Source organism: Bombina bombina, chromosome 4 (assembly GCF_027579735.1).
Source record: "Bombina bombina isolate aBomBom1 chromosome 4, aBomBom1.pri, whole genome shotgun sequence".
In the NCBI taxonomy this organism is placed as follows: domain Eukaryota; kingdom Metazoa; phylum Chordata; class Amphibia; order Anura; family Bombinatoridae; genus Bombina; species Bombina bombina.
In genome coordinates, this window is record NC_069502.1 from 1,056,995,982 (window position 1) to 1,057,023,112 (window position 27,131).

Genomic DNA, 27,131 nt, shown 5'->3' on the forward strand with positions numbered 1-27,131 from the left:
TTGCAAAACCTTTCTCCCAAAAATAGCCTCTGAAGAAGCAAAAGTATCAAATTTGTAAAATTTGGCAAAAGTGTGCAGTGAAGACCAAGTCGCTGCCTTACATATCTGATCAACAGAAGCCTCGTTCTTGAAGGCCCATGTGGAAGCCACAGCCCTAGTGGAGTGAGCTGTGATTCTTTCTGGAGGCTGCCGTCCGGCAGTCTCGTAAGCCAATCGGATGATGCTTTTAAGCCAAAAGGAAAGAGGTAGAAGTCGCTTTTTGACCTTTCCTTTTACCAGAATAGACGACAAACAGAGAAGAAGTTTGTCTGAACTCTTTTGTAGCTTCTAAATAGAATTTTAGAGCACGGACTACGTCTAAATTGTGTAACAAACGTTCCTTCTTTGAAACTGGATTTGGACACAAAGAAGGAACAACTATCTCCTGGTTAATATTCTTGTTAGAAACAACATTTGGAAGAAAACCAGGCTTAGTACGCAAAACAACCTTATCTGCATGGAACACCAGATAGGGCGGAGAACAGAGCAGATAACTCAGAAACTCTTCTAGCAGAAGAAATAGCAACCAAAAACAAAACTTTCCAAGATAACAACTTAATATCTATGGAATGTAGAGGTTCAAACGGAACCCCTTGAAGAACTGAAAGAACTAGATTTAAACTCCAGGGAGGAGTCAAAGGTCTGTAAACAGGCTTGATCCTAACCAGAGCCTGAACAAATGCTTGAACATCTGGCACAGCTGCCAGTCGTTTGTGTAATAAGACAGATAAAGCAGAAATCTGTCCCTTTAGAGAACTCGCTGATAATCCTTTATCCAAACCCTCTTGTAGAAAGGAAAGGATCTTAGGGATTTTGATCTTATTCCATAAAAATCCCTTGGATTCACACCAGCAGATATATCTTTTCCATATTTTATGGTAAATTTTTCTAGTTACCGGTTTTCTGGCTTGAACTAGAGTATCTATCACCGAATCTGAAAACCCACGCTTTGATAGAATCAAGCGTTCAATTTCCAAGCCGTCAGCTGGAGGGAGACCAGATTTGGATGTTCGAATGGACCCTGTACAAGAAGATCCTGTCTCAAAGGTAGCTTCCATGGTGGCACCGATGACATATTCACCAGGTCTGCATACCAAGTCCTGCGTGGCCACGCAGGAGCTATCAAGATCACCGAGGCCCTCTCCTGCTTGATCCTAGCTACCAGCCTGGGAATGAGAGGAAACGGTGGAAACACATAGGCTAGGTTGAAGGTCCAAGGCGCTACTAGTGCATCCACTAGAGTCGCCTTGGGATCCCTGGATCTGGACCCGTAGCAAGGAACCTTGAAGTTATGACGAGACGCCATCAGATCCATATCTGGAATGCCCCATAATTGAGTCAACTGGGCAAAGATCTCCGGGTGGAGTTCCCACTCCCCCGGATGGAATGTCTGACGACTCAGATAAACCACCTCCCAGTTTTCCACACCTGGGATGTGGATCGCAGATAGGTGGCAGGAGTGATCCTCTGCCCATTTTATTATTTTGGTCACTTCTTTCATCGCCAAGGAACTCCTTGTTCCCCCCTGATGATTGATATAAGCAACAGTCGTCATGTTGTCTGATTGGAATCTTATGAACCTGGCCTTTGCTAGTTGAGGCCAAGCCCTGAGAGCATTGAATATCGCTCTCAGTTCCAGAATGTTTATCGGGAGAAGAGACTCTTCCCGAGACCATAGTCCCTGAGCTTTCAGGGATTCCCAGACCGCGCCTTAGCCCACTAGACTGGCGTCGGACGTGACGATGACCCACTCTGGTCTGCGGAAGCTCATTCCCTGGGACAGGTGGTCCAGGGTTAGCCACCAACGGAGTGAGTCTCTGGTCTTCTGATCTACTTGAATCACTGGAGACAAGTCTGTATAGTCCCCATTCCACTGTTTCAGCATGCACAGTTGTAATGGTCTTAGATGAATTTGAGCAAAAGGAACTATGTCCATTGCTGCAACCATCAATCCTACTACTTCCATGCACTGAGCTACGGAAGGACGAGGAATAGAATGAAGAACTTGACAAGCGTTTAGAAGTTTTGACTTTCTGACTTCTGTCAGGAAAATCCTCATTTCTCAAGAATCTATTATTGTTCCCAAGAAGGGAACTCTTGTCGACGGAGACAGGGAACTTTTTTCTATGTTCACCTTCCATCCGTGAGATCTGAGAAAGGCCAGAACGATGTCTGTGTGAGCCTTTGCCTTTGAATGAGACGACGCTTGTATTAGAATGTCGTCCAAGTACGGTACTACTGCAATGCCCCTTGGTCTTAGAAACGCTAGAAGGGATCCGAGTACCTTTGTGAAAATCCTGGAAGCAGTGGCTAACCCGAATGGGAGGGCAACAAACTGGTAATGTTTGTCCAGAAAGGCGAACCTTGGGAACTGATGATGTTCTATGTGGATAGGAATATGTAGATACGCATCCTTTAGATCCACGGTAGTCATAAATTGACCTTCCTGGATTGTGGGTAGAATCGTTCGAATGGTTTCCATTTTGAACGATAGTACTCTGAGAAATTTGTTTAGGATCTTTAAATCCAGAATTGGTCTAAAAGTTCCCTCTTTTTTGGGAACTACAAACAGATTTGAGTAAAATCCCATTCCTTGTTCCGCCGTTGGAACTGGGTGTATCACTCCCATCTTTAACAGGTCTTCTACACAATGTAAGAATGCCTGTCTCTTTATTTGGTTTGAGGATAAGTGAGACATGTGGAACCTTCCCCTTGGGGGTAGTTCCTTGAATTCCAGAAGATAACCCTGAGAAACTATTTCTAGTGTCCAGGGATCCTGAACATCTCTTGCCCAAGCCTGAGCAAAGAGAGAGAGTCTGCCCCCTACTAGATCCGGTCCCGGATCGGGGGCTACTCCTTCATGCTGTTTTGTTAGCAGCAGCAGGCTTCTTGGCCTGCTTACCCTTGTTCCAGCCTTGCATCGGTTTCCAGGCTGGTTTGGTTTGAGAGGCATTACCCTCTTGTTTAGAGGATGCAGAGTTAGAGGCCGGCCCGTTCCTGAAATTGCAAAAGGAACGAAAAACAGAATTTATGTTTACCTGATAAATTTCTTTCTCCAACGGTGTGTCCGGTCCACGGCGTCATCCTTACTTGTGGGATATTCTCTTCCCCAACAGGAAATGGCAAAGAGCCCAGCAAAGCTGGTCACATGATCCCTCCCAGGCTCCGCCTACCCCAGTCATTCGACCGACGTTAAGGAGGAATATTTGCATAGGAGAAACCATATGGTACCGTGGTGACTGTAGTTAAAGAAAATAAATTATCAGACCTGATTAAAAAAACCAGGGCGGGCCGTGGACCGGACACACCGTTGGAGAAAGAAATTTATCAGGTAAACATAAATTCTGTTTTCTCCAACATAGGTGTGTCCGGTCCACGGCGTCATCCTTACTTGTGGGAACCAATACCAAAGCTTTAGGACACGGATGAAGGGAGGGAGCAAATCAGGTCACCTAAATGGAAGGCACCACGGCTTGCAAAACCTTTCTCCCAAAAATAGCCTCAGAAGAAGCAAAAGTATCAAACTTGTAAAATTTAGTAAAAGTGTGCAGTGAAGACCAAGTCGCTGCCCTACATATCTGATCAACAGAAGCCTCGTTCTTGAAGGCCCATGTGGAAGCCACAGCCCTAGTGGAATGAGCTGTGATTCTTTCGGGAGGCTGCCGTCCGGCAGTCTCGTAAGCCAATCTGATGATGCTTTTAATCCAAAAAGAGAGAGAGGTAGAAGTTGCTTTTTGACCTCTCCTTTTACCTGAATAAACAACAAACAAGGAAGATGTTTGTCTAAAATCCTTTGTAGCATCTAAATAGAATTTTAGAGCGCGAACAACATCCAAATTGTGCAACAAACGTTCCTTCTTTGAAACTGGTTTTGGGCACAGAGAAGGTACGATAATCTCCTGGTTAATGTTTTTGTTAGAAACAACTTTTGGAAGAAAACCAGGTTTAGTACGTAAAACCACCTTATCTGCATGGAACACCAGATAAGGAGGAGAACACTGCAGAGCAGATAATTCTGAGACTCTTCTAGCAGAAGAAATCGCAACTAAAAACAAAACTTTCCAAGATAATAACTTAATATCAACGGAATGTAAGGGTTCAAACGGAACCCCCTGAAGAACTGAAAGAACTAAATTGAGACTCCAAGGAGGAGTCAAAGGTTTGTAAACAGGCTTGATTCTAACCAGAGCCTGAACAAAGGCTTGAACATCTGGCACAGCTGCCAGCTTTTTGTGAAGTAATACCGACAAGGCAGAAATCTGTCCCTTCAGGGAACTTGCAGATAATCCTTTTTCCAATCCTTCTTGAAGGAAGGATAGAATCCTAGGAATCTTAACCTTGTCCCAAGGGAATCCTTTAGATTCACACCAACAGATATATTTTTTCCAAATTTTGTGGTAAATCTTTCTAGTTACAGGCTTTCTGGCCTGAACAAGAGTATCGATAACAGAATCTGAGAATCCTCGCTTCGATAAAATCAAGCGTTCAATCTCCAAGCAGTCAGCTGGAGTGAAACCAGATTCGGATGTTCGAACGGACCCTGAACAAGAAGGTCTCGTCTCAAAGGTAGCTTCCAAGGTGGAGCCGATGACATATTCACCAGATCTGCATACCAAGTCCTGCGTGGCCACGCAGGAGCTATCAAGATCACCGACGCCCTCTCCTGATTGATCCTGGCTACCAGCCTGGGGATGAGAGGAAATGGCGGGAACACATAAGCTAGTTTGAAGGTCCAAGGTGCTACTAGTGCATCCACTAGAGCCGCCTTGGGATCCCTGGATCTGGCCCCGTAGCAAGGAACTTTGAAGTTCTGACGAGAGGCCATCAGATCCATGTCTGGAATGCCCCACAGGTGAGTGACTTGGGCAAAGATTTCCGGATGGAGTTCCCACTCCCCCGGATGCAATGTCTGACGACTCAGAAAATCCGCTTCCCAATTTTCCACTCCTGGGATGTGGATAGCAGACAGGTGGCAGGAGTGAGACTCCGCCCATAGAATGATTTTGGTCACTTCTTCCATCGCTAGGGAACTCCTTGTTCCCCCCTGATGGTTGATGTACGCAACAGTTGTCATGTTGTCTGATTGAAACCGTATGAACCTGGTCCTCGCTAGCCGAGGCCAGGCCTTGAGAGCATTGAATATCGCTCTCAGTTCCAGAATATTTATCGGTAGAAGAGATTCTTCCCGAGACCAAAGACCCTGAGCTTTCAGGGATCCCCAGACCGCGCCCCAGCCCATCAGACTGGCGTCGGTCGTGACAATGACCCACTCTGGTCTGCGGAACGTCATCCCTTGAGACAGATTGTCCAGGGACAGCCACCAACGGAGTGAGTCTCTGGTCCTCTGATTTACTTGTATCTTCGGAGACAAGTCTGTATAGTCCCCATTCCACTGACTGAGCATGCACAGTTGTAATGGTCTTAGATGAATGCGCGCAAAAGGAACTATGTCCATTGCCGCCACCATCAACCCGATCACTTCCATGCACTGAGCTATGGAAGGAAGAGGAATAGAATGAAGTATCCGACAAGAGTCTAGAAGTTTTGTTTTTCTGGCCTCTGTTAGAAAGATCCTCATTTCTAAGGAGTCTATAATTGTTCCCAAGAAGGGAACCCTTGTTGACGGGGATAGAGAACTCTTTTCCACGTTCACTTTCCAGCCGTGAGATCTGAGAAAGGCCAGGACAATGTCCGTGTGAGCCTTTGCTTGAGGAAGGGACGACGCTTGAATCAGAATGTCGTCCAGGTAAGGTACTACTGCAATGCCCCTTGGTCTTAGCACCGCTAGAAGGGACCCTAGTACCTTTGTGAAAATCCTTGGAGCAGTGGCTAATCCGAAAGGAAGCGCCACGAACTGGTAATGTTTGTCCAGGAATGCGAACCTTAGGAACCGATGATGTTCCTTGTGGATAGGAATATGTAGATACGCATCCTTTAAATCCACCGTGGTCATGAATTGACCCTCCTGGATGGAAGGAAGAATAGTTCGAATGGTTTCCATCTTGAAAGATGGAACCTTGAGAAACTTGTTTAAGATCTTGAGATCTAAGATTGGTCTGAACGTTCCCTCTTTTTTGGGAACTATGAACAGATTGGAGTAGAACCCCATCCCTTGTTCTCTTAGTGGAACAGGATGAATCACTCCCATTTTTAACAGGTCTTCTACACAATGTAAGAACGCCTGTCTTTTTATGTGGTCTGAAGACAACTGAGACCTGTGGAACCTCCCCCTTGGGGGAAGTCCCTTGAATTCCAGAAGATAACCCTGGGAGACTATTTCTAGCGCCCAAGGATCCAGAACATCTCTTGCCCAAGCCTGAGCGAAGAGAGAGAGTCTGCCCCCCACCAGATCCGGTCCCGGATCGGGGGCCAATATTTCATGCTGTCTTGGTAGCAGTGGCAGGTTTCTTGGCCTGCTTTCCCTTGTTCCAGCCTTGCATTGGTCTCCAAGCTGGCTTGGCTTGAGAAGTATTACCCTCTTGCTTAGAGGACGTAGCACTTTGGGCTGGTCCGTTTTTACGAAAGGGACGAAAATTAGGTCTATTTTTCGCCTTGAAAGGCCGATCCTGAGGAAGGGCGTGGCCCTTACCCCCAGTGATATCCGAGATAATCTCTTTCAAGTCAGGGCCAAACAGCGTTTTCCCCTTGAAAGGAATGTTTAGTAGCTTGTTCTTGGAAGACGCATCAGCCGACCAAGATTTCAACCAAAGCGCTCTGCGCGCCACAATAGCAAACCCAGAATTCTTAGCCGCTAACCTAGCCAATTGCAAAGTGGCGTCTAGGGTGAAAGAATTAGCCAATTTGAGAGCATTGATTCTGTCCATAATCTCCTCATAAGGAGGAGAATCACTATCGAGCGCCTTTATCAGCTCATCAAACCAGAAGCATGCGGCTGTAGTGACAGGGACAATGCATGAAATTGGTTGTAGAAGGTAACCCTGCTGAACAAACATCTTTTTAAGCAAACCTTCTAATTTTTTATCCATAGGATCTTTGAAAGCGCAACTATCCTCTATGGGTATAGTGGTGCGTTTGTTTAAAGTAGAAACCGCTCCCTCGACCTTGGGGACTGTCTGCCATAAGTCCTTTCTGGGGTCGACCATAGGAAACAATTTTTTAAATATGGGGGGAGGGACGAAAGGAATACCGGGCCTTTCCCATTCTTTATTAACAATGTCCGCCACCCGCTTGGGTATAGGAAAAGCTTCTGGGAGCTCCGGCACCTCTAGGAACTTGTCCATTTTACATAGTTTCTCTGGGATGACCAACTTTTCACAATCATCCAGAGTGGATAATACCTCCTTAAGCAGAATGCGGAGATGTTCCAACTTAAATTTAAATGCAATTACATCAGGTTCAGCCTGTTGAGAAATGTTCCCTGAATCAGTAATTTCTCCCTCAGACAAAACCTCCCTGGCTCCCTCAGATTGAGTTAGGGGCCCTTCAGAGATATTAATATCAGCGTCGTCATGCTCTTCAGTAACTAAAACAGAGCAGCCACGCTTACGCTGACAAGGGTTCATTTTGGCTAAAATGTTTTTGACAGAATTATCCATTACAGCCGTTAATTGTTGCATAGTAAGGAGTATTGGCGCGCTAGATGTACTAGGGGCCTCCTGAGTGGGCAAGACTCGTGTAGACGAAGGAGGGAATGATGCAGTACCATGCTTACTCCCCTCACTTGAGGAATCATCTTGGGCATCATTGTCATTATCACATAAATCACATTTATTTAAATGAACAGGAATTCTGGCTTCCCCACATTCAGAACACAGTCTATCTGGTAGTTCAGACATGTTAAACAGGCATAAACTTGATAATAAAGTACAAAAAACGTTTTAAAATAAAACCGTTACTGTCACTTTAAATTTTAAACTGAACACACTTTATTACTGCAATTGCGAAAAAACATGAAGGAATTGTACAAAATTCACCAAATTTTCACCACAATGTCTTAAAGCCTTAAAAGTATTGCACACCAAATTTGGAAGCTTTAACCCTTAAAATAACGGAACCGGAGCCGTTTTAACACTTTAACCCCTTTACAGTCCCTGGTATCTGCTTTGCTGAGACCCAACCAAACCCAAAGGGGAATACGATACCAAATGACGCCTTCAGAAAGTCTTTTCTAAGTATCAGAGCTCCTCTCACATGCGACTGCATGCCATGCCTCTCAAAAACAAGTGCGCCACACCGGCGCGAAAATGAGGCTCTGCTTATGCTTTGGGAAAGCCCCAGAGAAATAAGGTGTCTAATACAGTGCCTGCCGATATTTATAATATCAATATACCCAGATAAAATGATTCCTCAAAGCTAAATATGTTTTAAAACTGAATCGATTTAGCCCAGAAAAGTCTACAATCTTAATAAGCCCTTGTGAAGCCCTTATTTACCATCGTAATAAACATGGCTTACCGGATCCCATAGGGAAAAATGACAGCTTCCAGCATTACATCGTCTTGTTAGAATGTGTCATACCTCAAGCAGCAAGAGACTGCACACTGTTCCCCCAACTGAAGTTAATTGCTCTCAACAGTCCTGTGTGGAACAGCCATGGATTTTAGTTACGGTGCTAAAATCATTTTCCTCATACAAACAGAAATCTTCATCTCTTTTCTGTTTCTGAGTAAATAGTACATACCAGCACTATTTTAAAATAACAAACTCTTGATTGAATAATAAAAACTACAGTTAAACACTAAAAAACTCTAAGCCATCTCCGTGGAGATGTTGCCTGTACAACGGCAAAGAGAATGACTGGGGTAGGCGGAGCCTGGGAGGGATCATGTGACCAGCTTTGCTGGGCTCTTTGCCATTTCCTGTTGGGGAAGAGAATATCCCACAAGTAAGGATGACGCCGTGGACCGGACACACCTATGTTGGAGAAATTAGACTTATTCTTGGCTTTGAAAGGCCTATCTTGTGGGAGGGCATGGCCCTTTCCCCCAGTGATGTCTGAAATAATCTCTTTCAATTCTGGCCCAAAGAGAGTGTTACCCTTGAAGGGGATATTAAGCAATTTTGTCTTGGAAGATACATCCGCTGACCAAGACTTTAGCCAAAGCGCTCTGCGCGCCACAATTGCAAACCCTGAATTTTTCGCCGCTAATCTAGCTAGTTGCAAAGTGGCATCTAAAATAAAAGAATTAGCCAACTTGACTGCGTGAACTCTGTCCATAACCTCCTCATACGGAGTCTCTCTACTGAGCGACTTTTCTAGTTCCTCGAACCAGAACCACGCTGCTGTAGTGACAGGAACAATGCACGAAATGGGTTGCAGGAGGTAACCTTGCTGTACAAAAATTCTTTTAAGCAAACCCTCCAATTTTTTATCCATAGGATCTTTGAAAGCACAATTATCCTCGATAGGAATAGTAGTGCGCTTGTTTAAAGTAGAAACTGCCCCCTCGACCTTAGGGACTGTCTGCCATAAGTCCTTTCTGGGGTCGACCATAGGAAATAATTTCTTAAATATAGGAGGGGGGACAAAAAGGTATGCCGGGCTTCTCCCACTCCTTATTCACTATATCCGCCACCCGCTTGGGTATAGGAAAAGCGTCAGGGTGCACCGGAACCTCTAGGAACTTGTCCATCTTGCATAATTTTTCTGGAATGACCAGGTTGTCACAATCATCCAGAGTAGATAACACCTCCTTAAGCAGTGCGCGGAGATGCTCTAATTTAAATTTAAATGTCACAACATCAGGTTCTGCCTGTTGAGAAAATTTACCTGAATCTGAAATTTCCCCATCCGACAAAACCTCCCTCATGACCCCTTCAGATTGGTGTGAGGGTATGGCAGAGCAATTATCATCAGCGCCCTCCTGCTCTACAGTGTTTGAAACAGAGCAATCACGCTTTCTCTGATATGCAGGCATTTTGGATAAAATATTTGCTATGGAGTTATCCATTACTGCCGTTAATTGTTGCATAGTAATAAGCATTGGCGCGCTAGAAGTACTAGGGGCCTCCTGCGTGGGCAAAACTGGTGTAGACACAGAAGGAGATGATGTAGAACTATGTCTACTCCCTTCATCTGATGAATCATCTTGGGCAACTTTACTATCTGTGGCAATACTGTCCTTACTTTGTTTGGACGCTATGGCACAATTATCACACAATTTTGAAGGGGGACACACATTGATCTTCAAACATATAGAACATAGCTTATCTGAAGGTGCAGACATGTTAAACAGGCTTAAACTTGTCAAAAAAGTACAAAAACCGTTTTAAAACAAAACCGTTACTGTCTCTTTAAATTTTAACCCCTTAATGACCACAGCACTTTTCCATTTTCTGTCCGTTTGGGACCAAGGCTATTTTTACATTTTTGCGGTGTTTGTGTTTAGCTGTAATTTTCCTCTTACTCATTTACCGTACCCACACATATTATATACCGTTTTTCTCGCCATTAAATGGACTTTCTAAAGATACCATTATTTTCATCATATCTTATAATTTACTATAAAAAAAATATAAAATATGAGGAAAAATTGAAAAAAAATACACTTTTTCTAACTTTGACCCCCAAAATCTGTTACACATCTACAACCACCAAAAAACACCCATGCTAAATAGTTTCTAAATTTTGTCCTGAGTTTAGAAATACCCAATGTTTACATGTTCTTTACTTTTTTTGCAAGTTATAGGGCAATAAATACAAATAGCACTTTGCTATTTCCAAACCATTTTTTTTCAAAATTAGCGCTAGTTACATTAGAACACTAATATCTTTCAAGAATCTCTGAATATCTATTGACATATATATATATTTTTTTTTAGTAGACATCCCAAAGTATTGATCTAGGCCCATTTTTGTATATTTCATGCCACCATTTCACCGCCAAATGCGATCAAATAAAAAAAATTGTTCACTTTTTCACAAATTTTTTCACAAACTTTAGGTTTCTCACTGAAATTATTTACAAACAGCTTGTGCAATTATGGCACAAATGGTTGTAAATTGTTCTCTGGGATCCCCTTTGTTCAGAAATAGCAGACTTATATGGCTTTGGTGTTGCTTTTTGGTAATTAGAATGCCACTAAATGCCACTGCGCACCACACGTGTATTATGCCCAGCAGTGAAGGGGTTAATTAGGGAGCATGTAGGGAGCTTTTTGGGGTAATTTTAGCTTTAGTGTAGTGTAGTAGACAACCCCAAGTATTGATCTAGGCCCATTTTGGTATATTTCATGCCACCATTTCACCGCCAAATGCGATCAAATTAAAAAAAAACGTAACATTTTTCACAATTTTAGGTTTCTCACTGAAATCATTTACAAACAGCTTGTGCAGTTATGGCACAAATGGTTGTAAATGCTTCTCTGGGATCCCCTTTGTTCAGAAATAGCAGACATATATGGCTTTGGCGTTGCTTTTTGGTATTTAGAAGGCCGCTAAATGCCGCTGCGCATCACACGTGTATTATAGCTAGCAGTGAAGGGGTTAATTAGGTAGCTTGTAGGGAGCTTGCAGGGTTAATATCACATTTAGAGTAGAGCTCAGCCTCCCACCTGAAACATCAGACCCCCTGATCCCTCCCAAACAGCTCTCTTCCCTCCCCCACCCCACAATTGTCCCCGCCATCTTAAGTACTGGCAGAAAGTCTGCCAGTACTAAAATAAAAGCTATATTTGGTTTTTTTGTGTGTTTTTAAAAAGGCATATTTACATATGCTGCTGTGTACTATCCCCCCCCTTAGCCCCTAACCTCACTGATCCCCCCCAAACAGCTCTATAACCCTCCCACTCTAACTTAATCTGCGCCATCTTGGGTACTGGCAGCTGTCTGCCAGTACCCAGTTTAGAAGAAAAACATGCTTTTTTTTAATTTTTACTAATTTTTTCTGTAGTGTAGCTTCCCCCCACACCAAACCAACCCCCCACCCCTCCACGATCTCTTTTTGTGCTTTTGCACAAACAAGATTTGGGCATTTCTTATTAAATATATTTGCCGTAGTGTAGCGGTTCCCACCCGCTCCCGCCCGTGCACGCGCCCGCCCGCCACCCTCCGTGCACGCGCGCGCCCCCTAACGTTCCCGCCCCCGATCCAGCCCCCCTTGACTTCACAGCACACACCGATGGCCGCCCACCCGCCTCCCAAGCCGGCTCCCACCCACCAACGATACCGGCCATCGATGTCCGGTGCAGAGAGGGCCACAGAGTGGCTCTCTCTGCACCGGAAGGCCATGTAAGGTTATTGCAGGATGCCTCCATATCGAGGCATCACTGCAATAACCGGAAAGCAGCTGGAAGCGATCAGGATCGCTTCCAGCTGCTTTCCACACAGAGGACGTGCAGGGTACGTCCTCAGGCATTAACTGCCTTTTTTTTGAGGACGTACCCTGCACGTCCTCGGTCATTAAGGGGTTAAACAGTGCACACTTTATTACTGAATATGTGAAAAAGTATGAAGGAATTGTTCAAAATGTACCAAATTTTCACCACAGTGTCTTAAAGCATTCAAAGTATTGCATACCAAATTTCAGAGCTTTAACCCTTAAAATAAAGAAACCGGAGCCGGTTACAGTTTTAACCCCTCTACAGTCCCAGCTACAGCCTTTGCTGCGACTTTACCAAACCCAGGGGGGAATACGATACCAGATGAAGCCTTCTAGGAACTTTTCCAACTACATTCAGATCCTCACACATGCATCTGCATGTCTTGCTCTCAAAAGTAACTGAGCAGTAATGGCGCGAAAATGAGGCTCAGCCTACAACTGGGAAGACCCTTCCTGACTGGAAAGGTGTCTAACACAGTGCCTGACGTTAAAAAACGTTCCCCAAGCTTATAAGTGTGAATTACAAGCATAAACATGTTTAAAATGCCCAAATAAAGCAATCGATTTTGCCCATAAAAGTGTCTACCAGTTTTATAGCCCATATTAAGCCCTTTATTCTGTTTGAGAAAATGGCTTACCGGTCCCCATGAGGGGAAATGACAGCCTTCCAGCATTACACAGTCTTGTTAGAAATATGGCTAGTCATACCTTAAGCAGAAAAGTCTGCTAACTGTTTCCCCCAACTGAAGTTACTTCATCTCAACAGTCCTATGTGGAAACAGCAATGATTTTAGTTACTGTCTGCTAAAATCATCTTCCTCTCACAAACAGAACTCTTCATATTTTTCTGTTTCAGAGCAAATAGTACATACCAGCACTATTTTAAAATAACAAACTCTTGATAGTAGAATTAAAAAACTACAACTAAACACCACATACTCTTAACCATCTCCGTGGAGATGTTGCCTGTGCAACGGCAAAGAGAATGACTGGGGTGGGCGGAGCCTAGGAGGGACTATATGGACAGCTTTGCTGGGACTCTTTGCCATTTCCTGTTGGGGAAGAGATATTCCCACAAGTAAGGATGACGCCGTGGACCGGACACACCAATGTTGGAGAAAAGGAAACTAAGACTGTTTTTACGAGAACAGACCTTCCCTTCTTTGCCTGCAAGGCATACTGGGAAATGCAGTCTCCAACTGCGCGGGCCTAGTCAAATTTCCAACCACACCAGGCTAAATTTTAAAGGTGAGACTGGAAGTTTTAAATGGCGTTCCACAGGTTTAAGTGGGGGGGGGGCATCCATGGGTGTCTTGGGTACTCCAATCCAGAGAGCCTGGGACTCATTTTTAGGCGCCAGTTGCACACTAGCACCTGGGTTTGTCAAGCCCTTCTTTAAGGTTAATGGGGGAAACCTGACGTGGACTCCTTGCCCAATGTGATAGAGGAATATGGCCCACAGAAGGCCAAAAAGATTGTCTGGGGTTGCTATGTTCCTTGTTCAAAAGAGGATTGCTTGGTATTTTGGGGCTGGACTGACCTTACTAGGTAGGATCAGACTGATATACTTTGGAAAAGTTCTCCTTTGTGAAAAAGCACAATTGGGTTAAAAGAGGATGCTCCTAATTAGTAACTCACCATAGAACAAGTTACTGATTTGCTGTTCCTGGTAGAGCACTTTTCTTTCTGTATGTAAAAAGAGACCGTATTGCGTGTAATACTGTAGAGCAGAAAATTATCAAAAAAAGTATTTACAAGTGGTTTACTAGTAGCAGTTCTTGTCAAGAACCCCCATGATATCCCCCACAGTGTAATATTAGGAAAATCAACCTAATATTCCCATTCCCAATAACAAACGCAATGTTAAAGACACTTCAGAGATGTATAGCATAGACAAAAGGATTGAGAAGATATAAAATAAAGGTATATTACTATATATTAGGATCAGCTTTAAAAAGCGCAGTCCATATTGTGTTCTATTTTTGTTTCTTTCTTTACTCTAATTACTAGAAATGTTATTACATGACTTGTTAAGTGACTTACAAGCTTCCCAGTATGATATAGAATATATATATATATATATATATTTTTTATTTTTTATATTTTTTTATGCAACAATACATTTTTATATTTCTCTTTAAAGGCTCCCAGAACATAATCATAATTACATGGAAGGTGGTTTTGATTCACTTACTTGGGAAACCAATTAAGTCCAAGGTGTTCTGTTTTAGAATACAATATTCTCTCCAGCATTTCATACAACGGTCTCCATGGTAACTGTAAATCTTCTCTCGAAAGAAGCTCTTTTTTCCTAGAATGAGTAGGAATTTGTTTTTGCATCATACATATGTTCATTCAGATTAAATGGATTTATTTTACAATCATGAGAATATATATGAACATTTACCCATTTCAACCTTTTATTCTCCATAAGAAAATGTTACAATACTTCTAATGCACTATAGGTGAAGGCCCTTAAAATAGCCTTTAGAAAGTATTACTTTCCAATTATTTCTACTGTTACAGTTTGGCAATGTGCTTATGTTATAGTTCCATTTCAATGTATATATTGTATGCATGAGCATATTTATGTATTTGTATAATATTTTAGTCATATTAATTAGCCATGATAAATATAGAAGCTGTATACCTTTCTATGCTTTATTTCAGTTACAAAAGCTATGAAGTCTTTTGTTTACTGCCCTGTCTCAAGAACACAAGCCATACAAATCTTTTGTTTACCATGTCCTGTCTATCTCAAAAAGAATCAGGATATGGTAAACAAGGGAGATATTTTCTCAGGCTTACTCCCATTCAATAAGTCACCAAATGTTTACATGTAAATAGGAGTCTTTCATGTACCTGTTGGGGTGTGGATGGTAGATAACAGGTTATCATGGACAAAAGAACATCTGACCTTACAATCATAACAGCTGTCCAAGCCATATGATTTATAGCTATCCATCCCCTACAATAGCCCTATTTACATGTAAACAGCTAGGACCAATGGAATTCAGTTTTCCAAATATGGTGAAGCGGGAAACAAATTAACCAATTGCATCAAAGCAATACTAACAGATGGGACAATTCTGAATATATAGAACAAGATTTAGTCATTAGGGTTAGTCAGAAGAAGGGAAGGAGATAGGACACAGAACAGAGCTAGCTGAAACTGTCCACAAGATAATCCCAAGGTACCTATGTCATATATGTTTGTGTAAATGTATATTTGTCTGATAAGTAAATGTTAATTGTTATTGTCTTTAGGCCTATGCATTGAATATTGTGCCATTTTATGCTTTATAGCTGATCTAATAAATAATTGTGTATTTTGAAACCAACAGTAATTTTAAGAGTCTTATTACATTGAGTTATTTATCAGTTTCTCATCTATATGTGTATTTAGGCAATATTTTACTTAGCCAATTCTATCTATTAATATAATATAGAAATATTTAATCCCATAGCTACAATTTGTACATTGTAAGCCCTTTTTAGCTAAATAATAAGCCAGATTTCATATAATTTATGCCTTGCATGGTCAAGAAAATATAACGTATATATATATCTGGATTAGTTAGAGTTTAATTGTTAATTCCTCAATGAGCCATAAAAGCTGTGTAAATAAACAGATGTATTTTATGGACGTATGCTATATTGTCACTCTGGGATAAAAATCAGAAAATATTGCATAAATATACATATATATATGCACTTTACAAGTCAGATTAAGGATCTAAAATTCCTCATATTAAATAACCTTTAAGACTAAATATTATATGTGTACTCTAAAATTATTACTCTTTTAAGAGTTCTTTTAAGACTACTTTAATAAATATCAGAATCCTATGCTCAAGGTTTGACAACATTTTAACCTTTAGATTGACAAAACAAAATTTATGCTTACCTGATAAATTTATTTCTCTTGTGGTGTATCCAGTCCACGGATTCATCCATTACTTGTGGGATATTCTCCTTCCCAACAGGAAGCTGCAAGAGGATCACCCACAGCAGAGCTGCTATATAGCTCCTCCCCTAACTGCCACCTCCCAGTCATTCGACCGAAGACAAGCAAGAGAAAGGAGAAACTATAGGGTGCAGTGGTGATTGTAATTAAAAAAATAAAAAAAACACCTGCCTTAAAATGACAGGGCGGGCCGTGGACTGGATACACCACAAGAGAAATACATTTATCAGGTAAGCATAAATTTTGTTTTCTCTTGTAAGGTGTATCCAGTCCACGGATTCATCCATTACTTGTGGGATACCAATACCAAAGCTATAGGACACGGATGAAGGGAGGGACAAGGCAGGCGCTTAAACGGAAGGCACCACTGCCTGTAAGACCTTTCTCCCAAAAATAGCCTCCGAAGAAGTAAAAGTATCAAATTTGTATAATTTAGAAAAAGTATGAAGCGAAGACCAAGTCGCCGCCTTACAAATCTGTTTAACAGAAGCCTCATTTTTTAAATGCCCATGTGGAAGCCACCGCTCTAGTGGAATGAGCTGTAATTCTTACAGGAGGCTGCTGGCCAGCAGTCTCATAAGTTAAGCAGATAATAATTCTTAACCAAAAAGAAAGAGAAGTTGCTGAAGCCTTTTGGCCTTTCCTCTGTCCAGAGTAGACAACAAACAATGCAGATGTTTGACGAAAATCTTTAGTAGCTTGTAAATAAAACTTTAAAGCACGAACCACGTCAAGATTGTGTAATAGACGTTCCTTCTTTGAAGAAGGATTAGGACACAGTGACAGAACAACAATCTCTTGATTGATATTCTTATTGGATACCACCTTAGGAAGAAACCCATGTTTGGTACGCAAAACTACCTTATCTGCATGGAAGATCAGATAAGGGGAATCACACTGCAAGGTAGATAACTCTGAAACTCTTCGAGCCGAAGAGATAGCTACCAAGAACAGAACTTTCCAAGATAAAAGCTTGATATCTATGGAATGCAGAGGTTCAAACAGAACCCCTTGAAGAACTTTAAGAACTAAATTTAAACTCCATGGCGGAGCAACAGGTTTAAACACAGGCTTGATTCTAACTAAAGCCTGACAAAACGCCTGAACGTCTGGAACATCTGCCAGACGCTTGTGCAAAAGAATAGACAGAGCAGAAATCTGTCCCTTTAAGGAACTAGCTGACAATCCCTTCTCCAATACTTCTTGGAGAAAAGACAATATCCTGGGAATCCTGACTTTACTCCATGAGTAACCCTTGGATTCACACCAATGAAGATATTTACACCATATCTTATGATAGATTTTCCGGGTGACAGGCTATCAAGCCTGAATTAAGGTATCAATGACAGACTCGGAAAAAACACGTTTTGACAAAATCAAGCCTTCAATCTCCAAGCAGTCAGACGCAGAGAAATTAGATTTGGATGTTTGAATGGACCTTGAAGTAGAAGGTCCTGCCGCAGCAGATCTGCGTACCAAGTCTTGTGTGGCCACGCAGGAGCTATCAAAATCACCGAAGCTCTCTCCTGCTTGATCTTGGCAATCAGACAAGGGAGCAGAGGAAACACATAAGCCAGGTTGAAAGACCAAGGCGCTGCTAGAGCATCTATCAGCACTGCCTTGGGATCCCTGGACCTGAACCCGTAACAAGGAAGCTTGGCGTTCTGACGAGACGCCATGAGATCCAGTTCTGGTTTGCCCCAAAGTTGAATCCCCCGGATGAAAATCCGCCTCCCAGTTCTCTACTCCTGGGATATGGATAGCTGATAGATGGCAAGAGTGAACCTCTGCCCATATAATTATTTTTGAAATCTCCAACATTGCTAGGGAACTCCTTTTTCCCCTTGATGGTTGATGTAAGCTACAGTCGTGATGTTGTCCGACTGAAATCTGATGAACCTGACCGCAGCTAGCTGAGGCCAAGCCTGAAGAGCATTGAATATCGCTCTTAGTTCCAGAATGTTTATTGGAAGGAGTTTCTCCTCCTGAGTCCACAAGCCCTGAGCCTTCAGGGAGTTCCAGACTGCACCCCAGCCCAGAAGGCTGGCATCTGTCGTTACTATTGTCCAATCTGGCCTGCGGAAGGTCATACCCTTGGACAGATGGACCCAAGATAACGACCAGAGCAAAGAATCCCTGGTCTCTTGATCCAGATTTAGTAGAGGGGACAAATCTGTGTAATCCTCATTCCACTGACTGAGCATGCAGAGTTGCAGCGGTCTGAGATATAGGTGGGCAAACGGCACTATGTCCATTGCCGCTACCATTAAGCCGATTACTTCCATACACTGAGCCACTGAAGGGGGAGAAGTAGAATAAAGAACATGGCAGGAATTTAGAAGTTTTGACATCCTGGCCTCTGTCAGGTAAATCTTCATTTCTACAGAATCTATCAGAGTTCCTAGGAAGGAAACTCTTGTGAGAGGGGATAGAGAACTATTTTCTTCGTTCACTTTCCACCCATGCGACCTCAGAAATGCCAGAACAATGTCCGTGTGAGACCTGGCAACTTGAAAAGTCGACGCCTGTATCAGAATGTCGTCTGAGTAAGGGGCTACTGCTATAGCCCGCGGCCTTAGGACCGCTAGAAGGGACCCTAGAACCTTTGTAAAGATTCTTGGTGCCGTGGCCAACCCGCAGGGAAGAGCCACAAACAGGTAGTGCCTGTATTGACCCTCCTGGATCATAGGAAGGATGGTTCGAATAGTCTCCATCTTGAAGGATGGGACTCTGAGAAATTTGTTTAAGATCTTGAGATCTAAGATTGGTCTGAATGTTCCCTCTTTCTTGGGAACAACAAACAGATTTGAATAAAAGCCCTGTCCCTGTTCCTCCTGCAAAACTGGGTGGATCACTCCCATAACTAGGAGGTCTTGAACACAATGTAAGAATGCTTCTATCTTTATCTGGTTTGCAGATAAAAGTGAGAGATGAAATCTCCCTTTTGGGGGAGAGGTTTTGAATTCCAGAAGATAACCCTTGGACACAATTTCCAATGCCCAGAGATCCTGGACAACTCTTGCCCAAGCCTGGGCGAAGAGAGAGAGTCTGCCCCCTACTAGATCCGTTTCCGGATCGGGGGCTGCTCCTTCATGCAGTCTTAGAGGCAGCAGCAGGCTTCTTGGCCTGTTTTCCCTTGTTCCAAGCCTGGTTAGGTCTCCAGACCGGCTTAGACTGGGCAAAAGTTCCCTCTTGTTTTGTGTTAGAGGAAGTTGAAGCTGCGCCACTCTTGAAGTTTCGAAAGGGCCGAAAACTAGACTGTTTGGTCCTTAATTTGTTGGACCTGTCCTGAGGAAGGGCGTGACCTTTTCCTCCAGTGATGTCAGAAATGATCTCCTTCAGTACAGGCCCGAATAGGGTCTGTCCTTTGAAGGGAATGTTGAGAAGTTTAGACTTTGAAGTCACGTCAGCTGACCAGGATTTAAGCCATAGCGCCCTACGCGCCTGAATAGCAAAACCTGAATTTTTAGCCGTTAGCTTGGTTAAATGAACAACGGCATCAGAAACAAATGAATTGGCTAGCTTAAGGGCCGTAAGCTTGTCAATAATATCTTCCAACTGGGTTTCAACCTGTAGAGCCTCCTCTAGGGACTCAAACCAGAAAGCTGCGGCAGCAGTGACTGGGGCAATGCATGCAAGAGGCTGGAGAATAAAACCTTGTTGAATAAAAATTTTCTTAAGGTAACCCTCTAATTTTTTATCCATTGGATCTAGAAAAGCACAACTGTCCTCGACAGGGATAGTGGTACGCTTAGCTAGAGTAGAAACTGCTCCCTCCACCTTAGGGACCGTCTGCCATAAGTCCTGTGTAGCGGCGTCTATAGGAAACATCTTTTTAAAAACAGGAGGGGAGAGAATGGTACACCTGGTCTATCCCATTCCTTAGTAATAATTTCAGAAAACCTTTTAGGGATTGGAAAAACATCAGTGTAAGTAGGTACTGCATAGTTTTTATCCAATCTACATAATTTCTGTGGGACTACAATAGTGTCACAGTCGTCTAGAGTTGCTAAAACCTACCTGAGCAATACGCAGAGGTGTTCAATATCAGACATATCAGAATCAGATTGAAGTATCTTCCCTGAATCAGAAAAATCACCCACAGATTGAAGCTCCCCTGCTTCAGCTTCATTATATTGTGAGGGTGTATCAGAGATAGCTACTAAAGCGTCAGAGAGCTCTGTGTTTATTCTAGTCCCAGAGCTATCTCGCTTTCCTTGCAATCCTGGCAGTTTAGATAATACCTCTGTAAGGGTATGATTCATAACTGCCGCCATGTCTTGCAAGGTATACGCAATGGGCGCGCTAGATGTACTTGGCTTCCCCTGAGCGGGATTTATAGGATCTGACACGTGGGGAGAGTTAGAAAGGCATAACTTCCTCCTTGCCAATTTCTTCTGGTGATAAATATTTTAAAGCCAGAATATGGTCTTTGAAATCTATAGTAAAATCAGTGCATTTGGTACACATTCTAAGAGGGGGTTCCACAATGGCTTCTAAACATAATGAACAATGAGTTTCCTCTATGTCAGACATGTTTAAACAGACTAGTAATGAGACCAGCAAGCTTGGAAAACACTTTAATAACTGAACAAGCAAAAAATAAAAACGGTACTGTGCCTTTAAGAGAAAAAAACAATCACAGAAACTGCTAAAGCAGTGAAAAAAGCAGTAAATCTTACGAAATTTTTACAGTGTGTATAATAGGCTGAAAGAGCATTGCACCCACTTGCAAATGGATGATTAACCCCATAGTTTCAAAACCGGATCAAAAAAACGATATAAACGTTTTTAAACAGTCACAACAAACTGCCATAGCTCTACTGTGGCCCTACCTGCCCATACGACGACTTTGGAAGGCCCAAAAAACCCTTAGAGAGGTCCTATATGTTCAGGGGACTCCTTCAGGGAAGCTGGATGTCTCAAGCTGCAAAAACTAATGGAAAATAGGCCCCTCCAAGCCTGTACTCACAGTGAGAGGGCCTTAAAAAACTATCCCTAGGCAAAATCTAGTCAGCCATGTGGAAAAACTGGGCCCCAGAATAAAGTTTTATCACCAATATGAAATAAACGTTTAAACAACTTTCTAATTTACTCCTATTATCAATTTTTCTTCATTCTCTTTGTATCTTTATTTGAAAAAGCAGGAATGTAAGCTTACAAGCCATCCCATCGTTGGTTCAGCACCTGGGTAGCGTTTGCTGATTAGTAGCTAAATGCAGCCACCAATCAGCAAGAACTATCCAGGGTGCTGAACCAAAACTGGGCATGCTCATAAGCTTACATTCCTGCTTTTTCAAATAAAGATACCAAGAGAACGAAGAAAAAATGAGAATGGGAGTAAATTAGAAAGCTTAAAATTGCATGCTGTATCTGAATCATGAAAGAAAAATTTGGGTTCAGTATCCCTTTAATATACTTTATAACCTCTAAATCTCTGTTTCTAAGCCCCTGCAGGCCGTTTCTTATTTTATTATCTTTTCACAGCCAGACAGTGCTAGTTCATGTGTGCCATATAGATAGCAATGTGCTCACTGACATGGAGTTATGCATGAACCAGCACTAATTGGCTAAAAACATAATTTATGCTTACCAGATAAATTACTTTCCTTCCTGGTAGGGAGAGTCCACAACTTAATTCCTAACTGTTGGGAAATACAACACCTGGCCACCAGGAGGAGGCAAAGACAACCCAGCCAAAGGCATAAATATCCCTCCCACTTCCCCTATCCCCCAGTCATTCTGCCGAGGGAACAAGGAAAATAAGGATAAACATCAAGGAATAAAGATGCCAGGAGAAATAATATAAAAAAGGGAGCCGCCCATCAAAACATAAATTACGGGCAGGGTCGTGCACTCTCCCTGCCAGGAAGGAAAGGAATTTATCTGGGAAGCATAAATTATGTTTTCCTTCCAAGGCAGGGAGAGTCCACAGCTTCATTACTTACTGTTGGGAAAACTAAACCCAAGCTCCAGAGGACACTGAATGAATAACGGGAGGGAACAAACAAACAAACAAAAACAAAAAAAAGAGGCGGACTCTATTCTGAGGGCACCACAGCCTGCAAAACTTTTCTCCAACTGCTGCTTAACCCCTTGAGTGCTGAGCCGTCACAAATTGTCTCAGTCAGGTGCTAATGACCGCTCAGAGCCGTCACTAGCACTCTCCCACTTTGAGGGAGATCTGGGGGCTTCCATCGGCTCCTACCCCGGCGATCTGGCCTGCAAAGTGACAGGCATTGCCGGGGATTCAAGTTACACGTGGTGAAGCCACGCGCAATGACGTGATGACGTCACCGCGCAACTTTATTGACAACTGACAATTGTCAGTTATAGGGAAATGGGGGCATGCTGCTTAGAAGCCTGTATCTCAGGCATCTAAGCAGCTACAGACCGCCAAGACCCAGCGTTGTAAAGGTAATCGCCTAACCTTTTCAAGTATATATAGTGTGGTATTTGAAGAAAAGAAAAAAAAAGTTATTAAACAAAATGTTGAAAAAAAGTAAAAAAATTAAAAAAAAAATTATGTGAGGGTCTTTAGGGGCTCATAAATAAAAATCAAAACTGCCTAGAGACCCCCAAAATATATTTTCTAAAAGTAAACTAAAATATTTAAAAAAATATATTGCTTTATATTTTCTAACTAAATGATCACTGTAGTAATCAGTGTAAATGCAGTGATCACTTAGCTATAAAAAACATAATTTATGTAAGAACTTACCTGATAAATTCATTTCTTTCATATTAGCAAGAGTCCATGAGCTAGTGACGTATGAGATATACATTCCTACCAGGAGGGGCAAAGTTTCCCAAACCTCAAAATGCCTATAAATACACCCCTCACCACACCCACAATTCAGTTTAACGAATAGCCAAGAAGTGGGGTGATAAGAAAAAAAGTGCGAAAGCATATAAAATAAGGAATTGGAATAATTGTGCTTTATACAAAAAAATCATAACCACCACAAAAAAGGGTGGGCCTCATGGACTCTTGCCAATATGAAATAAATGAATTTATCAAGTAAGTTCTTACATAAATTATGTTTTCTTTCATGTAATTAGCAAGAGTCCATGAGCTAGTGACGTATGGGATAATGATTACCCAAGATGTGGATCTTTCCACGCAAGAGTCACTAGAGAGGGAGGGATAAAATAAAGACAGCCAATTCCTGCTGAAAATAATCCACACCCAAAATAAAGTTCAATGAAAAACATAAACAGAAGATTCAAACTGAAACCGCTGCCTGAAGCACCTTTCTACCAAAAACTGCTTCAGAAGAAGAAAATACATCAAAATGGTAGAATTTAGTAAAAGTATGCAAAGAGGACCAAGTTGCTGCTTTGCAAATCTGATCAATCGAAGCTTCATTCCTAAACGCCCAGGAAGTAGAAACTGACCTAGTAGAATGAGCTGTAATCCTCTGAGGCGGAGTTTTACCCGACTCGACATAGGCATGATGAATTAAAGATTTCAACCAAGATGCCAAAGAAATGGCAGAAGCTTTCTGGCCTTTTCTAGAACCGGAAAAGATAACAAATAGACTAGAAGTCTTTCGGAAAGACTTAGTAGCTTCAACATAATATTTCAAAGCTCTAACAACATCCAAAGAATGCAACGATTTCTCCTTAGAATTCTTAGGATTAGGACATAATGAAGGAACCACAATTTCCCTACTAATGTTGTTGGAATCCACAACTTTAGGTAAAAATTCAAAAGAAGTTCGCAACACCGCCTTATCCTGATGAAAAATCAGAAAAGGAGACTCACAAGAAAGAGCAGATAATTCAGAGACTCTTCTGGCAGAAGAGATCGCCAAAAGGAACAAAACTTTCCAAGAAAGTAATTTAATGTCCAATGAATGCATAGGTTCAAACGGAGGAGCTTGAAGAGCCCTCAGAACCAAATTCAAACTCCAAGGAGGAGAAATTGATTTAATGACAGGTTTTATACAAACCAAAGCTTGTACAAAACAATGAATATCAGGAAGATTAGCAATCTTGCTGTGAAAAAGAACAGAAAGAGCAGAGATTTGTCCTTTCAAAGAACTTGCAGACAAACCTTTATCCAAACCATCCTGAAGAAACTGTAAAATTCTCGGAATTCTAAAAGAATGCCAAGCAAAATGATGAGAAAGACACCAAGAAATATAAGTCTTCCAGACTCTATAATATATCTCTCTGGATACAGATTTACGAGCCTGTAACATAGTAGTAATCACAGAGTCAGAGAAACCTCTCTGACCAAGAATCAAGCGTTCAATCTCCATACCTTTAAATTTAAGGATTTGAGATCCTGATGGAAAAAAGTACCTTGCGACAGAAGGTCTGGTCTTAGCGGAAGAGTCCACGGATGGCAAGAGGCCATCCGGACAAGATCCGCATACCAAAACCTGTGAGGCCATGCCGGAGCTACCAGCAGAACAAACGAGCATTCCTTCAGAATCTTGGAGATTACTCTTGGAAGAAAAACTAGAGGCGGAAAGATATAGGCAGGATGATACTTCCAAGGAAGTGATAATGCATCCACTTCTTCCGCCTGAGGATCCCGGGATCTGGACAGATACCTGGGAAGTTTCTTGTTTAGATGAGATGCCATCAGATCTATTTCTGGAAGCTCCCACATTTGAACAATCTGAAGAAATACCTCTGGGTGAAGAGACCATTCGCCCGGATGCAACGTTTGGTGACTGAGATAATCCGCTTCCCAATTGTCTATACCTGGGATATGAACCGCAGAGATTAGACAGGAGCTGGATTCCGCCCAAACCAAAATTCGAGATACTTCTTTCATAGCCAGAGGACTGTGAGTCCCTCCTTGATGATTGATGTATGCCACAGTTGTGACATTGTCTGTCTGAAAACAAATGAACGATTCTCTCTTCAGAAGAGGCCAAGACTGAAGAGCTCTGAAAATTGCACGGAGTTCCAAAATATTGATCGGTAATCTCACCTCCTGAGATTCCCAAACTCCTTGTGCCGTCAGAGATCCCCACACAGCTCCCCAACCTGTAAGACTTGCATCTGTTGAAATTACAGTCCAGGTCGGAAGAACAAAAGAAGCCCCCTGAATTAAACGATGGTGATCTGTCCACCACGTTAGAGAGTGTCGTACAATCGGTTTTAAAGATATTAATTGAGATATCTTTGTGTAATCCCTGCACCATTGATTCAGCATACAGAGCTGAAGAGGTCGCATGTGAAAACGAGCAAAGGGGATCGCGTCCGATGCAGCAGTCATAAGACCTAGAATTTCCATGCATAAGGCTACCGAAGGGAATGATTGTGACTGAAGGTTTCGACAAGCTGAAATCAATTTTAGACGTCTCATGTCTGTCAAAGACAGAGTCATGGACACTGAATCTATCTGGAAACCCAGAAAGGTTACCCTTGTCTGAGGAATCAATGAACTTTTTAGTGAATTGATCCTCCAACCATGATCTTGAAGAAACAACACAAGTCGATTCGTATGAGATTCTGCTAAATGTAAAGACTGAGCAAGTACCAAGATATCGTCCAAATAAGGAAATACCACAATACCCTGTTCTCTGATTACAGACAGAAGGGCACCGAGAACCTTTGTAAAAATTCTTGGAGCTGTAGCTAGGCCAAACGGCAGAGCCACAAACTGGTAATGCTTGTCCAGAAAAGAGAATCTCAGGAACTGATAATGATCTGGATGAATCGGAATATGCAGATATGCATCCTGTAAATCTATCGTGGACATATAATGCCCTTGCTGAACAAAAGGCAAGATAGTCCTTACAGTTACCATTTTGAACGTTGGTATCCTTACATAACGATTCAATATTTTTAGATCCAGAACTGGTCTGAAGGAATTCTCCTTCTTTGGTACAATGAAGAGATTTGAATAAAACCCCATCCCCTGTTCCAGAACTGGAACTGGCATAATTACTCCAGCCAACTCTAGATCTGAAATACAATTCAGAAATGCTTGAGCTTTCACTGGATTTACTGGGACACGGGAAAGAAAAAATCTCTTTGCAGGAGGTCTCATCTTGAAACCAATTCTGTACCCTTCTGAAACAACGTTCTGAATCCAAAGATTGTGAACAGAATAGATCCAAATTTCTTTGAAAAAACGTAACCTGCCCCCTACCAGCTGAGCTGGAATGAGGGCCGCACCTTCATGTGGACTTAGAAGCTGGCTTTGCTTTTCTAGAAGGCTTGGATTTATTCCAGACTGGAGATGGTTTCCAAACTGAAACTGCTCCTGAGGATGAAGGATCAGGCTTTTGTTCTTTGTTAAAACGAAAGGAACGAAAACGATTATTAGCCCTGTTTTTACCCTTAGATTTTTTATCCTGTGGTAAAAAAAGTTCCTTTCCCACCAGTAACAGTTGAAATAATAGAATCCAACTGAGAACCAAATAATTTGTTACCCTGGAAAGAAATGGAAAGTAGAGTTGATTTAAAAGCCATATCAGCATTCCAAGTTTTAAGCCATAAAGCTCTTCTAGCTAAAATAGCTAGGGACATAAACCTGACATCAACTCTGATAATATCAAAAATGGCATCACAGATAAAATTATTAGCATGTTGAAGAAGAATAATAATATTATGAGAATCATGATCTGTTACTTGTTGCGCTAAAGTTTCCAACCAAAAAGTTGAAGCTGCAGCAACATCAGCCAATGATATAGCAGGTCTAAGAAGATTACCTGAACACAGATAAGCTTTTCTTAGAAAGGATTCAATTTTCCTATCTAAAGGATCCTTAAACGAAGTACCATCTGACGTAGGAATAGTAGTACGTTTAGCAAGGGTAGAAATAGCCCCATCAACTCTAGGGATTTTGTCCCAAAATTCTAATCTGTCAGACGGCA

General features: G+C 42.1%; 1 protein-coding gene across 1 annotated transcript in view; it reads right to left on the reverse strand.

The window, feature by feature from the left end:
- Positions 1–27,131, reverse strand: part of PSME4 (proteasome activator subunit 4) — a gene marked incomplete in the record, with an annotated part of 938,614 nt that overhangs the window by 817,503 nt on the left and 93,980 nt on the right. Inside the window, 1 exon segment of the mRNA XM_053712692.1 lies at positions 14,515–14,631. Within this exon segment, the coding sequence (XP_053568667.1) occupies positions 14,515–14,631 (117 nt within the window).